The 17,462-nt window shown below is 36.0% G+C and overlaps 1 protein-coding gene and 1 non-coding gene across 6 annotated transcripts in view; both read right to left on the reverse strand.

Annotated features, from left to right (window-relative positions):
- The window catches only part of FOCAD (focadhesin), a 318,797-nt gene that overhangs the window by 202,776 nt on the left and 98,559 nt on the right, over positions 1 to 17,462 (reverse strand). For all 5 annotated transcript variants that reach the window (XR_012424668.1, XM_065530469.2, XM_065530470.2 and 2 more), the window contains 2 exons: positions 14,807 to 15,009; positions 7,187 to 7,444 (listed from right to left, as the gene is read on the reverse strand). Coding sequence is in view for 4 of the 5 variants with exons in the window: in XM_065530469.2 (XP_065386541.1) it covers positions 7,187 to 7,444; positions 14,807 to 15,009 (461 nt within the window). In the remaining variant the exon portion in view is untranslated. The remainder of the gene's footprint in view (positions 1 to 7,186; positions 7,445 to 14,806; positions 15,010 to 17,462) is intronic.
- LOC123569275 (small nucleolar RNA SNORA30/SNORA37 family) lies at positions 9,730 to 9,858 on the reverse strand. The gene has a single exon (XR_006692914.1). It is a non-coding gene; the product is annotated as a small nucleolar RNA SNORA30/SNORA37 family (small nucleolar RNA).

The following is a 17,462-nucleotide window of genomic DNA, read 5'->3' on the forward strand; positions in this document are numbered from 1 at the left end:
AACCATGTCTACCCACTTGAAATACATTTACATCCGAGTGCCCAACTTCATTATATTAACTGTCCTGAAAACTTGCCTAACAGTCTATTATAACATCTATCGTGAAAAGCTCAAAACCGTCATTGGTCAGGTAGAAGCACTGTGTGCTCAACAGACAAACGGACTGCACTCGAGACTTCTGGCAAAGGAGTTAACACAGCTGTCCAACTTCAGGCATTCTGGGGTTGACTTTTCCCACCAAATCCACCAAATCATAACCCATCATTTCAATCACAGCTATCACATATCAGCATAATTGTGACTGTGTGTGACTGCCTTTCTTTGACTCTCCAACAAGAAAATTAAATCTGAAATACAATAGAAAAGTACTGCTGATGAAACTATGGTTCACAAAGTAAAGAACTAACTAACACAGGACCTCCAGATATGTATTTTATTCCACTGTTTGCTCAAAAATGGTACTCAAGGAAGATCATGTAAACGTCATGCATAAAATAAAAAAATGGCCCCTATTACGACTTTTTACAGGGTATATCCTGTCTTCCCTATGCATTATGAGTGCCTCAATAACTGTATTTGCATCCTAAATTCCAATTAAAATGTATATTCCAGGGCAGGCGTGGTGGCTCACGCCTGCAATCCCAGCACTTTGGGAGGCCAAGGCAGGTGGATCACTTGAGATCAGGGTTTTGAGACCAGCCCTAATTACACACATAATTTTATTTCTTTTCTTGAATTGATAATGGCCAGAACCTTCAGATGAATAGTAAAACTGATGTCAGACAGAATTTTTTCATTACTAATTTCAATGGAATTGCTTGCAAATCTGACTTAATCATTATAAAATCTCCTCTTTGTCCCATGTAAGGCCTTTCACCTTGTATTCTATATTATCTATCTTGGATGAACATATTAAGAAATGCTGTGTCTGTTGTTTTTTGTTTGTTTGTTTGTTTTTGTTTTATTTATTTTTTTTTTTGAGATGGAGTCTCGCTCTGTCACCCAGGCTGGAGGGCAGTGGCACTATCTCGGCTCACTGCAAGCTCCACCTCCCAGGTTCACGTCATTCTCCTGCCTCAGCCTCCCAAGTAGCTGAGACTACAGGCACCTGCCACCACGCCCGGCTAATTTTTTGTATTTTTAGTAGAGATGGGGTTTCACTGTGTTAGCCAGGATGGTCTCGATCTCCTAACCTCATGATCCACCTGCCTCGGCCTCCCAAAGTGCTGGGATTACAGGCGTGAGTCACCGCGCCCGGCCCAAAACATGCTGTGTCTTCTTAATCATTTATCTAGCTTTTCATTTTCATCATTTAATTTTCAATTTCAGGTCTGTCTCTTGAAAACCGTACACAAGTGAATTTTTTAAACCCAATACGAGCCTTTCTTTGATAAGGGAATCTAATTCATTCATAGTAATTGTGGTAACAGGAATACTTGAACTAGCTCCTAAAATCTTATTTTATGCAATATTTGTCATTTTTAAACATTTATTTTCCTTTTGTTATATTATTCAGAAATTATAGAAGACCGATTGTTACTAATAAGGTAACATTTAAGCTTGTTTTCCTATCGACATCTATAACTACTCAGTTCCCAAAAAACATTCTAGTCTATCATGTTCTCACTCTTCACACTATCAATACCACTATTCACCCCCAGCCACTTCCCATATTTTAATTAGCTAGGATTTTAGGTCCAGGGAGTTATCCTGTTTTATGTTTTATATAAACAATTATTTAACATTACTAATAAAATTTTCTGGAAATTTTGATATCATTCAATATTTCTTCTCTGCTTGCTTAGATTCCTTTTCAATTTTGTATGAATATATTCTTGAGAGTAAGTAAAAAATATTATTGAAATATTGAAACATTATCAAATTCTTACAAATCTAAAAAGGGCTTTATTGCCATTACTCACAAAAGATAGAATAATGGGAAGAAATATGCCAGGTTCAAAATTAGATTTTTTCAAGAAACTGGAAGATAATCTTCCAATGTATTCCAATGCCCGGTGTGTTATTAATGAGAAATCTAAGGTCAATATAATTTTAAGTAAGTTTTTCTTCTCCTATTCTTCTTTGAAATCCCTTATGATTTTCTCTTTATCCTTGAGGTTCTGGAGACATATTTAGGTATTAATAAATCATTACTTGTGCTGCTTAGCTTTCAGAGGGTCCTAACAATCTGTAGCCTTCTGTCCTTTTTCAGCTCAGGGAAAGTTTTCCGGTGTGTTTTAAGTTTCCATCCTTCATTTTCTCTGTTTCTTTCACCCTGGAATTCCTATTAGAAAGTTGTTAGAACACCAAGTTGACTCTCATTGTCTTCACTTTTTCAATTTCATCTTTTTGCTCTATATTATGAAATATTTAGATGAATATTTTACAATCTCCATAATAATACAAATCTAATCTAATCTCCATAGACACACTATGGCAATCACATTTTTAATTTCTGAAATCTCTTGTTTTCAAATTTCTTCTTTCTCTTAGTAGCATTTTTATATACAATATAAAAACATATATACAGTATCTTTCCAACATCTCTTAGGACATAAATCGTTTTTATATTACCTCCTGCTCCCTAAGTTCTCTTACTTCTAGAGACAGAAGCTCTGGTTAGTCACGTTGTTAAATTTTCTCTTAAGTCTGGTGAGCCTTAACTATTCATTTATATTTATGAATCAAGGCCAAGTTGGTTGCAGGGAGCTGGCATGGTTTAATTCAAGAGATATAAATAAATGTTTCCTATAAATAAGATGGTCCTTTGATTTGAAGGGCTGACTGTGGAAGGGTTGAAGAATGATGAGGCATGTAAACTTGCTGCTCCACTTCAGGTTGTCTGGCCATGGTACAAGTATGTAGAGGACCAATCCCCACTTCACCCTTCCCTCTCCACTAAATAAATAAGCAAAATTTTGTTCTAGCAATGATGGACTTCAATGTATTTTCCCTTGAGCAAAATTCCTCCTACCTATTATGAAATTCAAAGCTACCACAAAGTCTGCTCTGATTCCCTTCTCACAGTCCTTCAACAACACCAGAAGCTCATCCCTTGGAGAGTTTCAACCAGAAACAAACCTACTAGTCCCTGATATCAGTTGGAAGCAGATAGACTCCACTGTTCTGAATGCAGTTTTGGACCCCTTCTCCTCAAACTCCACCCCATCCTTTCTGATGCTTGCGGTTCAGTGACACACCCAGACAAACGGATTTTGTTTCAGTACATCAGTAAGTATCACACTGGTAGGGGTTTAACTGAAAAGTTACAATTCCTTCAATGAGAACTGTCAGTCATTTCTAATCTGTAGACCAATCAGAAGTAACGGCCCAATATTAACACCCAGGAGTCCCAAGAAATTAACACAGAATTACTTCCCTGTGTATGAACTCGAGGCTTTTTGCACACAACCAGGAAAACACAAAAGGGATCAAATGCCAGTTGAAAGCTTTTTATCCTACAGATATATATGTAAGGTTTACAAAGAAGAAATAAACACATTGCCACAGGATGGGGTACATGCAACTTGACCTTGTATTTTGGTTGTGTTTCTCTTCACCTAATTGCTCCATGCTGGCACGCTCATCCCAATTTTTCTCCAGGCATAATCGATGCTATGGCTACCAGGGAACAGTAGTACACTACTTCTTATCTATCAAGCTATTTATTAAAAGTACTGTACATTCTGGTTTCTTTTTGCTGGTGTGAAGAACACAGGAAGCCGACTGACTTCAGGGGGTAGCAATTCATAGAATTCAGTAACAACAGAACAAAGTACAAAGTGTCCAAAGACTCTTTGTGCAAGTTCTTTTATAGAATATATTTTCTCTTTTTCTCACAGCAGTAACTTACAGATCATTAAATTTCACACATTTCCTATTCATTTTCCATGTTAAAATATGGCTTATGACCCTGAGTAGAACTATCACAGGATTCTGCCCTATAACTCAACTTTTACTATTTGATAATATATGACTTTTCAAAGACCAGCAAGTCATGGCCCATGAACCTAGTCACATAAGTGATTTCAAATGGATCAAATGTGTACACTTTTACACATGGAAAAAAACTGAAGCTCTGAAAATGTCACAAAGAATAAAATAATTGAAGATTGCAACTGTTCCCATTATGCAAGACCTTTAACTAGACTTAACAACCAAAATGTAAAAAGAAAATAAAATACCTCAGTGTTGTAAGATGCAAGTAAAAGCAAAGCAAAATAAATAAGCATGACTCTATTCCCACTTCCAAATAAGAGAAAAACAAGCAAGCAACAAGAATTTGAAAGAGGCACTGAGTTTTGCAAAACTCAATTTGTTAAGACCATCATTGGGGATAGATTTTAAGGAAGGAACCTATGGTTCTCTAAAATCAAATTTATGAGCTTTTGCTCTTTGGCATATTCTATTTTATAAATCAGTCAAAAAGAAATTGATACACCTTACACATAGTATTTAGAGTTATTCCACTGAAGGTGAGATACTAAACTATTTACACTTTTATTTTAGACCAACTCAACCTATTTAAAAATTACTCATCTTTGTGGTTGATGTTCAATTCAGATACCTAAGCATTTAATCTTATCAAAAACCCTTAAACCTCATGGATAGAAAAGTAGGAGGAAAACACATTTTCTCAGGTCTTAAAACCACAAACAAATAGCCTTGATTTCCAAAACAATATAATCTTTCATCAGGTATTCCCTCTACAAATATTTATCAGATACTATGAAGCATCCTATAAGGCTTCTACACACCAGGTGGCCAGAGGCTGCCAGAGACTTCAGGCAGCCTGAGCTAAGACAACTAACTGGCTGCCAGAATGCTGAGAGGGGATAATATCTCAGCACACCTACCACATATACCACATTTCAGTGTCCCCCAAAAGACAAACTGAGAAGTTCTGCTTTACATTTTTTGCCTATTCAGCACATTCAGCACATTCCCACTTCTATGACCAGTACACTATCTATTCTTCCTTTGGGGGACCATCTCACCCCATTCCACATGAACCTGATGGCAGAAACAATTTTAGGACCTGATACTTCACCTACTTCTATTCTACCCAGGATGGCCAAGTAAAGTGCCCCATTATCCCATCATGATGGTTGGTCCAATGTAAACACATGACCTAAGCAAGGCCAATCTGAGCATTCTTTACTTCTCTCTTCCTTTTGAATTTTGAATATAAGCTTATAAGGCTTTGGGCTTCCAGCAAATTCACAGAGGAAAGAAACCGTAGCTTGAAAATACTGTCCAGACCATGAATGTCCTAAACACTAGAGGTAACAAAAACTAGAAGAAAGGATTTTGAATGTTTCCAACATGTACACACAAAAATGATAAACATTTAAGGTGATGGATATACTATTATTAATTACCCTGATTTGATCACTGCAGATTTTATACATATATCAAAATATCACTCTGTATTCCATAAGTATGTACAATTGTTAATTGTGAACTAAAAATAAAGGGGAAAAAACGTTTTAGGGCAGTTTAAGATGGGTTTCTGTTACTTATAGAATTTGATCATGCTTGATCAAATTTCCTGTGTGTGTGTATAGATAGATGCAATATATGTTTTATATCAGTGGTATAGACAGAACAAGGTAACCCACTGTATAACTTCAAAGGAATCCTTCTTTAGATAATCTCCAGGCATTATCTGCATTAACTATTCTAGCAATTATCCTACCAAGTGTCAACACTGAAAGAAAACATTGGTTAGAATTAGGATCACTATAGAAAATATAAGGAGAGATAAAGCAGAAAGCAAGTTAAACTGATTCACACTATGCATACACCATAAAACAAAAGTATTTTGAGTACATTACAAATCCACTTGCAGAATCAGAACAGATGAGGTCAGAGTGAAAACTTTTTGTGAGATATCAGCAGTTGTTTACACAACAAAAAGGAATGAGTACAACAATTTGAGGATAAAAAGGAATTCCAAATACATTAACTTCATTATCTGTATTTTTTTGTTTTTTTTGTTTGTTTGTTTGTTTTTCCTTTGAGACAGAGTCCCAGGCTGAAGTGCACTGGCATGATCTCGGCTCACTGCAACCTCCACCTCCTGAGTTCAAGCAATTCACCTGCCTAAGCCTCCTGAGTAGCTGGGATTACAGGTACACTTCACTGCACCCGACTAACTTTTGTATTTTAGTAGAAACAAGGTTTTGCCATGTTGGCCAGGCTGGTCTCAAACTCTTGACCTCAAGTGATCCGCCCACCTCAGCCTTCCAAAGTGCTGGGCTTACAGGCATAAGCCACTGCACTCACTTAACTTCATATCTCAAATAAACACATTTACCCCTTTTCTACCATCAAAGTTTTTCCTCTAGGAACACATCACTTTTCCATTGGGAGACGGAAGGTTTCTTCATCATTCTTGAAAAGAAACCCAAGCACAGATACTAATAAACAGAGGATAACAAAAATGTCAAAACTACTTGGTTAGAAAACATTTCCTTTATAGGAAATGCATTCTAGAGATTCTATCAATTGGAGAAAAAGAAAGTCACAGGTTATTATGCTAAATATGTGGTTAGTGTAAAAGGCTGGGGAAAGAAGTCTTATTAACACCTGACTGCTTTCTCATTATATCCTAAGTTCTGTGCAGATAGGAAGAAAAATTGTTTACCCTCATATCCTAGCATGCAGATCTGTACCATATACATAGCAAAGAGTCCATATTTTTTAGCTTATTAAATGACTCAATAAAGATAGTATCAAACTGCAAGAAGTTAAAAAGATATTAATGTCTATTGTATAGGCTCCCTTATCCTGAATTGATTAATCTGTGTCCACTTTAAATGATCAACATTAGAACTAATGGATATGTATCTTGGAATAGGTTCCAAGAGTTGGCAAAAGCATTACAAAAGAGCAAATCCACCAAAAAATTGGAAGAACCAGAATAGCACCATGTGCAGATTTCCTTACAAAGTATGCTTTCATTTAAAACATGTTTGCATCATTAAGTATACATCAACTCAGAGTAAGGAAAAAGAAGAAAAAAATGGAAGGATAAAGATAGCAAAAAAAAAAAAAAAAAAAAAAAGAATCATCAACCCATAATTTAAAACTCTGCTGCAAATAATCCACAAAGCAGGAATCATCTACAATTCCAATGATTAAGCTTTCTTCTCATTATTGTTCCATCATTCTCTTGCTTTACCTGGGAGGAATCTGCTTGGGCTAATTCTGTAGTGACCTTCAGTATTTGGTGAAGATTCTGTCCTTTGTCTTCAACAAGGAGGTGAGCCAGCAGAAGAAAAGCAGGCACAGGGATCACAGTAGTAATAGGAAGCAATGACTCTACTGAAGCCAACCAGTCATTTGCAGCAGACGAGTCTCTCATTACTTCAAGAATCGTCCAGGCTGTAAATATTGAACCATACATACTGGTTACAGGGCACGCGAGCTTGTAGGAGAGCTGAAAAATAAAGACAAGAGAGGCATAAATAAGTGAGATAAATATATTTGTCAGAAATATATTTTTGGCATTCGTATATTTCATTGTAAGATATCACTCCTTCCAAAATATGAATACAAATTGAATTACTGCCAAAATCTTCTCTGCACATAATTGAGGTAATAGGATTACACAAAGAGAAAAGAGTTGTTAGATGGAACTCTAGAAGAGTTTTATCACAACTTTCCCTCATATTTACCATTCATTCCCCATTAAGGCAGAAAATACGAATCAATATACAAGATCCAGAGGCAACTGTGTTTGGAAAAAGCTATTATCACTAAAAAAGTATTCACCAATGAGAAGAAAGATTAAAAAAAAAAAAAAAATACTGTATTTGCCCAGCTCCAGGCCCTACGCAGAAGCAGTTTGGGGCAGATGGCAGACTTGGACTGAGGACAATTCATTTCTGTAACAGACAGTACGTTGATAGGAACAAAGTTGGTTCAGCTGGAGCCTGGGAATTCATTAATAATTGTAACTCGTGCAATAGGAAATGGCCTGACAGCTCTAAGCTGAAACAATACCCAGAGATGATATTATCCTAAATTAATCTGAGAAATGGCTCCTCGCAGAAATAAAGTAGTGCAGACAGGGCCAGAGGGTAGCCAAGGTGAGCTCTGTAAATAAACAACTCAGGAGAAGTCACAGACGTTAAAGAATCATTAGACACTGCTTGCTAATAAAGTAATTCAAATCATGTAGAGTGCTTTGTGACAGATTAGAAATCTCTAGATTATAACTGTCTGGTCAATAGAGGCTGACTTATATGAATCAGGATAACAATTGAAAGGATGGAAAGTAAAAGTTAAGCTTTATAAAATTTTTAAATAACAGCTTTATTGAGATATAATTTGCATACTATAAAAGGCACCCTTTAAAAGTTTATGACTTATTAGATTTTAGCAATTCATTTCTAGAACTGTGTAACCATCATCACTATCTAATTTTAGAACATTTTCATCAACCCACACAAAAATCCCATACCCATTGATAGTCACTCCTTATTCCCCCAACCCCACCTCCAGCCCTTGGCAACCACTACTCTACTCTGGTTCTATACTGGCCATTTCAAATAGGAAACACGTAATATGTGGCCCTTTGTGACCAGCTTCTTTCACTTAGCATGTTTTCAAGGTTCATCCATGTTGTTACTTGTATCAATAATTCATTTCTTTTTATTGCCAAATAATATTCCATTGTATGGATACACCATATTTTGTTTATCCATTATCAATTGATGGATATTTGGGTTGTTTCCACATTTTGGCTCTAACGAATAATGATGCTATGAACACTCCTGTAAAAGTTTTTGTGAGGTTATAAGTATTCAATTTTCTTGAGCATATATCTAAGAGTAGATATGAAATGCCTTTGACAATTAAATGTCACAGTAAAAACAAATGAGGAAGCTCTCACTGTATTGATATAAAAAGATTCCCCCAAGTGAAAATATAAGATACAGATACTACGACTGGAGTGCTATCGATTTTTTTTTCAAAGAGAGTGAGGAGAAAAAGAAAATATACTTGTAGTTGTTTGCATATGCAAAGAAAAGTATGTGGACAAATACAGAAGAAATTAGTAACCACTAAATCATCTTCTGTTTTGGAGAGTGAGAACTGGACAGCTGGAATCAAAGGCAAGAAGGCAGCATTCATTATATGCAATTTTCTACTGTCTGAACCATTTGAATATACTACTATTTCAAGAAAATTACAAATTTTAAAAATTAAATAATATCTAAATTTATATAGGTCCAGCTCTCTAAGAATATTTTTTTTTCCCAAGAAGAAGGAATTCATTAACAACCATGGCCAAGTTTTTTAGACTAATGACAAACACCATAAAATTTAAAGGGCCAGGACTTCAGCACAGCCATACCAGCTATCAGCCATGACGCAATTTTTCTAAGCCTTACTTTACTCATTTGTAAAATTTAAGAAACGACTACTTTCCTGCTTAGGTTGTAATATCTATAAAACACCTAGCACAGTGCCTGAAGTTGCAAAATAAAGGGAAATAGTATTGCTGTCATCTTCAGAAGAGAAAAATAAAACTCATGCAAATAAATATAATTTGGAAATTACCATGAACCACAAGTTGAGTAAAAGCAACAATATAACAGGGACATGTAAGAGGAAACAATGAAACAGAAAGCAATCCTAGGTTACTTGAACTGTTATGTCCAGGTTTAGGCTCTTAAGTTAGTTTGTTTGTTTGCCTAAGGTTAGAGCAGCAGGAGAAATTGTCCCATTGAGTGACAGCTGCCACTGGCACAGTCCCAGGGCAAGGATGCAATCAAGAGTTTTCTCTCAGCACCAGCTACCAAATCCTGGCCCCATAGCCTGAGGGAGGACCAGTGAAAGTGCTAGTAAGCTTTGCTTTTAGAGGAGAAAGTAGGTGTTTAAAAATAAAAGGTTTATGTTACATGAATTATATACCAATAAAAAATAAATCACAGAAAAATACATTTAAATAAATACTGGGTGGTTGTAAGACATCTTTTATAGGTATAAAATAACTGAGAACCTTTATTTTAAAAAACATTTAATAAAAATGTGCAGGTACATTAAGTAGTAACAATAAGACATCTGATAGTACTTCGTTGTCAAAATAGGTCTGAAAAAGAAATTGTGAACAATATTGATTTTCATTAACTGTAAAGAATGGCATTAATCTATAATAGTGACTAAAACAGGCTTAACAAAAGTAGAGAGTGGGTATAGGAACTCAAACTTATAGACCCTTAAAAGTAAGATAGATTTTTGCTAGAGGATATCACTCACTCACCAGTCAAGCACTATGAAGACTCTAGCACTATGAAGACCACGATGAAGACTCTAGACATGAGTTGAGAGATTTGGGAGTGGTTTATTATAACCAAGAGATAACACACCATCCTCAGTCCCGCGTCTTTCAGAAGATGATGATAGAAGCACATCTAAGACTAATTCCTAAGTTTCAACCAGAAGTCTAAAAAAAGTTTTTTTCAATATACTACTAATTCACAGTTTGTTTCCCTGTAAATCTGAAATACAACTGTTATTTACTCCCAAGTTCAGCACAAAGATGATAAAATATTGTGCCAAAAAAAAAAAAACAAAGAAAGAAAACAAAAGTGCTGGTAACAAGATATAGGCTCTAGAATCAAACAAAATCTGAACTCCAACTCTACCCTTCACTACCTGCGTAATCCAGACAAATTAACTTCTCTAATCTCAGTTTCCTAGCTTGTAAAATAAGTATTTTAAGAATACCATCAGTGAAATGCAAAACAAAACCACAATGAAATATCACTTTACACCTACTAGGATGGCTAAATCAAAACGATAGTAACAACAGTTGGCGAGGACGGGGAGAAATTGGAGCCCTCATACACTGCTGGTGGGAATGTAGAATAGTGCAGCCCCTTTGGAAAACAATCTGTCCATTCCCCCCAACAGTGAAACATAGAGTAATCACCTTATCTAGCAATTCTACTCCTCAGTATCTACTCGAGAGAAATGAAAACATTTGTCCACACAAAAACTGATACATGAATGGTTATAGCAGCACTAGAGCCAAAAAATGGAAAAGAGCCAAAAATTCATCAACAAAAGAACAGGAAAGTAAATATAAGGTATCCATACAATGGAACATTAGTCAGCTCTAAGAGAAAATGAGGCACTGCTACATGGCACATGCTACAACATGGACAAACCTTGAAGACATTATACTAAGTGAAAAAAGCCACTCACAAAGGACCACATATTGTATGATTATATTTGAAGGAAATGTCCAGAATAGGCAAATCCATACAGAGACAGTGAGCAGATTAGAGACTGCCTAGCCTGAAGGATGAGGAAAAAATGGGGGAATTAGGGAGTGATGACTACTAGTGCAGGGGTTTCTTAGGGTAATAAAAATAAAAATGTTCTAAAGTTGATTGTGGTAATGAATATATAATGCTGTGAATATACTAAAAGTCATTGAATTGTACACTTTAAATGAGTGAAGGGCATATGTGAATTACATTTCAATAAAGCTATTAAAAAAGAATTGGGTTCCCACTGCATGACAGTAAGTTATTTACCTTCTTTATGCCTCAGGTAACTCTTGGGTAGAATGAGATCAATAATTTTACCTACTTCAAAGAGTGTGAGACAAAATCAAATTGGTTAGTACAAGCCAAAGTGCTTAAAACGAAGCCTGCACATATGAAGTGCTCAATAAACAACCCCATGAAGGTGGCGTTTTGTTACCCACTTTACCAGGGCCCAGATACCACAGAGATTGTCACTAGTCCAAGGCCACACAGCTGGAAATAGATTTAAAAAAAAAGAAAAGATACTTATTTCATAGTTATTGTAAGAAATATGAGTTGGCCCACATAATAACTCCTAGCATACCGCACATGTTCAATAAATGTTAACTTTAGCTATAAGTAGGACAAGGACAATTCCTTGCAAATTTTATGATTTTTAAGAAACAAATATTCTGCTTCCTTTATACTACTTCAAAGCAATTTCAAATAAAATCTACTTGGCAAAGCTTTATTACCAAAGACCCAAAAGTACCATATTTAATTTTTAAAAACATACATAAGAATGAATAAACACATGGTAGACCCCAGCTCAGTCACGCTGCCTCTAAGTTGTTCTGCTGACTAAAACAGTTCCATAGAGATTAATTTTGCCTCCTGTACAACTACAAGAATTTAACTTTTAAGTCTTCTTTTCCACTTCATCTCACCCATCCACCCTTACTCCCCTCCAAAAAAAACTTTTCCAATTCTGTCTTACTTCCTGAGCCAGTTACTCAATGTGTTAACTCTCAGCTCCACACCCACCCTTCTTTGTCTATATGATCCTACAGTTGTGCCTTTTCAGCATTTCTCCTTTGCCCTCTGGTCTAATATTAGACCTTGTCAATAGAGAGCACAGGAGAGACAATGCAAGGAAAGGAAGAAGGGGCTTCTCTTCAGGTTCCTGTGTGCTTCTTTGATTTCTCCTACCACGGCTGCTAGGGACATGCAGGATATCCCAGAGGTGGCTTCCAGTGGACCAGCTCAGCCAATTCCAGCCTGCTCACACCACGACAAGTGGTTTCCTGTGGACCAGTTCTAGCCTATGGCACCCCAGCAGACTATATCACCCAGTAGGCCTTCTCCACATTCTCTCCTACCAGGTCTCTCAGTGTTGTCTGGGGAGACCTTTTTAGTTCCTTCCTTGGGAACTCTGCCTTGGTCTTAGCTTAGAGGTAGTAGCTGCTCCCTACATGTACTACTGTAATATTCCTTAGACGCTTTTTTTATAAGTTTTTATAACTAAACACCTCTTACTAATAATTATTTGCATTAAGTTTTCCTTGTTCAAATTGCCAGTGTGTTTTCTCTTTCCTGACTGGAATCTGACTCATACACTGATGCAGTCTCTCTTTTATTCCCCACGTTCTCTTGTGGGAGTGGAGGGGAACAAGGAGGAAGCAGAATGTTTCAAGCCCCTTAGAATTTACAATTAGTGTTCAAATTTTTTTTATTTTTTTTAATATTTATTTATTTATTTAATTTTGCCTGGGAAGAATGTAATAGGTAGTTTTAAATATCACATTTAATAGCCAAGATCACACCACTGCACTCCAGCCTAGGCAGCAGAGTGAGACTCCGTCTCAAAAAAAAAAAAAATCGAATAGTCAAATAATCTTGACTTGGGGAGGAGGCTGAGAATATTTGGCTGAGTCTTGAAGAATGAATAGTTCAGGCAGATGACATAAAACAGCATTCTGTACAAAAGCAAAGATTCAGGAAGAGACTTGAAGAGTTTGGGGCATGTTAAATTCATAAGTGTGATTGGAATGTAAAGTTCCAGATAGGAGCAGGAAAAAAAAGCCAACAGTAAAATATGGCTTAATTTTTTTAAAACAGTGATCATATATCTACTGAAAGCCTCCTTAAAGCAGCACAGTATCATAAGGGCTATAAGATATTTATAGCCCTAATAGTAATTCTGCCCCTCCCCTTTACCAGCTGCTAAAGAGAAAGTCCAGATATTAGTGTTGATGAATAAGATTCACACACATCTGAGCAAATAGTAAACGAAGTACTTATGTATTAGAGTTGGGGTGATCCTCAGTAAATAACACGTGTGATTTAAAGGAATAGAACTCTTGCCCTGCCCCCACTCCCATTCAAGATCCAATCATTGTTCTATATGGGCAAACCAAGAGGTAAAGTAAAAAAGCTACTAGAATTTTTTTTTGTCAGATTTTGTACTCCTATTAGGGCTGATGCAAGAACTTCTCTCTCTTAATTCAAATCAAATACCTGTTTCAAGTTTTAAAGTTTTAGCCAAACAATTAGGATTTAGGAAGCTGTAGTATACATTCAATTTGCCTATAATTATTAGTCAGTTTCTGCTACATGCTCAAACAAGAAATAATAATGACTGGATTTGTGCTGCTGGAGCATTTAACATAAGAGGTATCTCTGCTTTTGCAGATGAAGCCACAACCATCACTCTAGTTTGTATTTACATAGTGCGTCTCTTCATGGAGATTTAAGATGCTTTGCCAGCTTCATCTTATTCAATCCTCATTTCATCCCCATGAGAGGAGTTGGAAAATAATGCTTCATTTTGATAAAGGCAAAACTCAAATATCATAACAAAAAAAGTCTGGCAAATCTAGGCCTAGAACCCAACCAATATCCAAACCATGACAATACTTGTACATTACTGTAACAGGAAAAGTGAGACTGAAAAAGCAGAAGGAGGAAGGCAGGATTGGAAAAGGGATGTGGCAGGCCTGTTGTCTTCCAGTTGGAGGCAGCAGAATAGGGGCATACACTGGGGACATCGAGAGTCATTATGCCAGGGAATATGGCAAGAGGTACCATATTAAATAAGGAAGTTTTAGTTCTTACTGATATCAGAAGTTTCAGGCATTTGAGGACTATTTCCCACCTTGGATTATCCCAGATCTAGCAATATGCTATACTTAACTAACAGTATAATTTTAAAAAATGATTCCATGTTAAAATATATTAGAGAAGCATCAGGTTAAATAGAATTAGTTCCTTTTCTGAAGAACCCTTCAGGATCTTTAACTAGTATTGTGCACTGGATTTTCAAAGAAGAAAAGATACAGCATTTCCAAACTTATTTCACGACAGGACTACTATCCCTTCTTATAGTCCAGAAGAATATGTTAAGATCTCCAACAGCATTACCTGACTGAAGATAAAGTCTGATAACAAACAGATGCTTCATCAGGAGGCAAGATTATCTGTATACCTAAATTCCACATCGACACTTTATTTAAGAGAAACAAGGATAGATTCATTACCTTTTGGTGGTCATCTCTGTAACATTCCTGCTGTATCATTTCCAAAAGGTTTAGAGCCAACTGCTGCCTAGAGGGACCTTCTTCATCCATAGATATACAGTCTTCCAAGGCAGTAGAAGATAGTATCTGCAGAATTGGCATCACTAACAGCAGAGAGGACTTTGGGATTTTCTGATCCTCAGTGACAGAGAGGAGCTTCAAAGCTATTCATCAAAATAATAACGCACATTTTTAAAAATTAATACCACAGTCAAACAAAATGCAATTTTGCTTAAGAGTGATAAGCAAGAAAGTTTTCTTCCCTTTTACAACTGGGTCAGACACATAACTAGGATGATAAATTTTATCCTAAGATGAAATAAAAGGAGTATAAAGAAACAATTATATAGAATAAGCTGTTAATGTATGTAACTGAAAAATTGATGATACTCTTTTAGGTCAATATAAATTTTTTTAAAAACACAATTCAACATTTGTCCTTAATATCCTCTGAGACGCTAGTATTGCCCTCAGCAAACAGAGCTAAGAGACCAAGAATTCCTGGATCAGTGGATAACAAGCCCAACATACATGCTTCCTTTACAAATGCAGCTAAGAATCCTATTAGCAGATGCTTAAGTAAACAGCAAAGTGAAGCAGGACTGCCCTTCAGCTGTAATTGCTAAGAAGGAGATTGTGAAAGTCCCAAAGTCCAGAACCAAAATAACAACAACAAACAAACAAAAAAAATTAGTGAATGGTTCTTTAATATGGAAACAACTTACACATCAGATACATACAGTTATGCAATAACTGAGTTACATGTAGAGTCTCTATTAACTGAATGAGTTAAGGCATAAATATACTTTTTTCACAATATTTTTTCAAAGTGATGTAATTAACCCTGATTTACTAAAAGATGTTATTCATGGGCTTCAAAGTTACATTATCAAAATATTCTACTGATTTCCCCACTACAGCAAAAATAATTCTTTAAGCCTTGAATCATGTCAATGAGTTGTCAGCATTTTATTTTACATCATCTGGAGGTCAAACCTTAACATGATATTAAGTACAAACACCTGTTACTCTAACACTACTAATTTACTTTTCTTGCCTAAATATTGGTCTTAATCTATAATTGTTTCTGATATCGTCTCTACTAAAAATCCATTATCTTTAATATAACAGGAAATGAAAATAATACCAATATTTTAATAGCCTCTATTATAAATCTAAATATTCCAGGCATTTTTATAAATTGCTATTCGTAATCAAGGCTACAGTTAACAATTACAGTGTAATATTACATTAATGTAAAAATAAACATACACATAAATCTTTTAAATTTGGAATAATCAATATTCTCTTGGTGATCCTATTTCTTTGAATACTCTTTCCCCACAGCTCTTCCTTACTTTCCGACAAGACATATTGGCTTAGCAGTGCTCAGTACAGTTTATTCACTCTAAGGTAACTTTAAGTCAGAGATGTTGGTTTACGAGACAAAGAAAAAGTCTGCTAACCAGCAAATAATGAAAGTATTGAGTGTTTGATATTGTATTATCTTTCTCTTACACATGAACCACAATATAAGAACATAGCTTCAGAATTTGAAATGTAGTTTTCGGAGGCTTTAGAATTTTTTTGTCAAAAAACAAAATCCATTCATATGAAATGTCTAGAAAAGGCAAATCTATAGAGACAAAACGCAGATTAGTGTTTCTCTGGGGCTGAGGGTGAAAATGAGGATTAACTACAAATGGTCACAAGAAATTTTGGGCGGATGATGGAAATATTCTAAAACTAAATAGTGGTGCTGGTTGCACAAATCTATAAATTTACTAGAAAACACTTTATTCTGAATTTTATGGTACATAAATTACACCTCAATAAAGCTGTTTTAAAAAATAAAACTACAGCTGTCAGAAGTACCAGCACTGGTAAATTATACCTATGGGAAGATCCCACGTGCACTGCTATAAGAAAAAGGCAAAAACGGGATCAGACTGTGGAGGGAAGGCATAAGTAAACATAAAGCCAGTGGCCAAATGCAGGGTAGGAATCAAAGCCTAGGAGGCAAGGATCCCCTCCATGTGCTAAAGCCATTTCCAAGACACGCTGTAGGTGAAAGAGCAATTCACTCCCAAAATCATGAATTAAAATGCCCAGAAGAATGAGCTATACAATAAGTATTTATCTCACACACTTTTTCTTTTCTTTTCTTTTTTTTTTTTTTTTTTGAGACAGAGTTTCGCTCTTGTTGCCCAAGCTGGAGTGCAATGGCATGATCTTGGCACACTACAACCTTTGCCTCCCAGGTTCAGGTGATTCTCTTGCCTCAGCCTCCCAAATCACTGGGATTACAGGCATGCACCACCACGCCCAGCTAATTTTTTTTGTATTTTTAGTAGAAACAGGGTTTCACCATATCAGCCAGGCTTGGTCTCGAACTCCTGACCTCAGGTGATCCACCCACCTCAGCCTCCCAAAGTGCTGGGATTACAGGCATGAGCCACCACGCCTGGCCTCTCATGTACTTTTTAAAAATAAGAATGGCAATATATTAACATATACTGGCACTACACAGCATAATTTAGAGTTCTCATTGTTATGTGGATTATTTTGGATCAGACCAAGTAAAGTGAGGCAACACCAATGTAAAAGCCACATTTTA

Source organism: Macaca fascicularis, chromosome 15 (genome assembly GCF_037993035.2).
Source record: "Macaca fascicularis isolate 582-1 chromosome 15, T2T-MFA8v1.1".
NCBI lineage: Eukaryota > Metazoa > Chordata > Mammalia > Primates > Cercopithecidae > Macaca > Macaca fascicularis.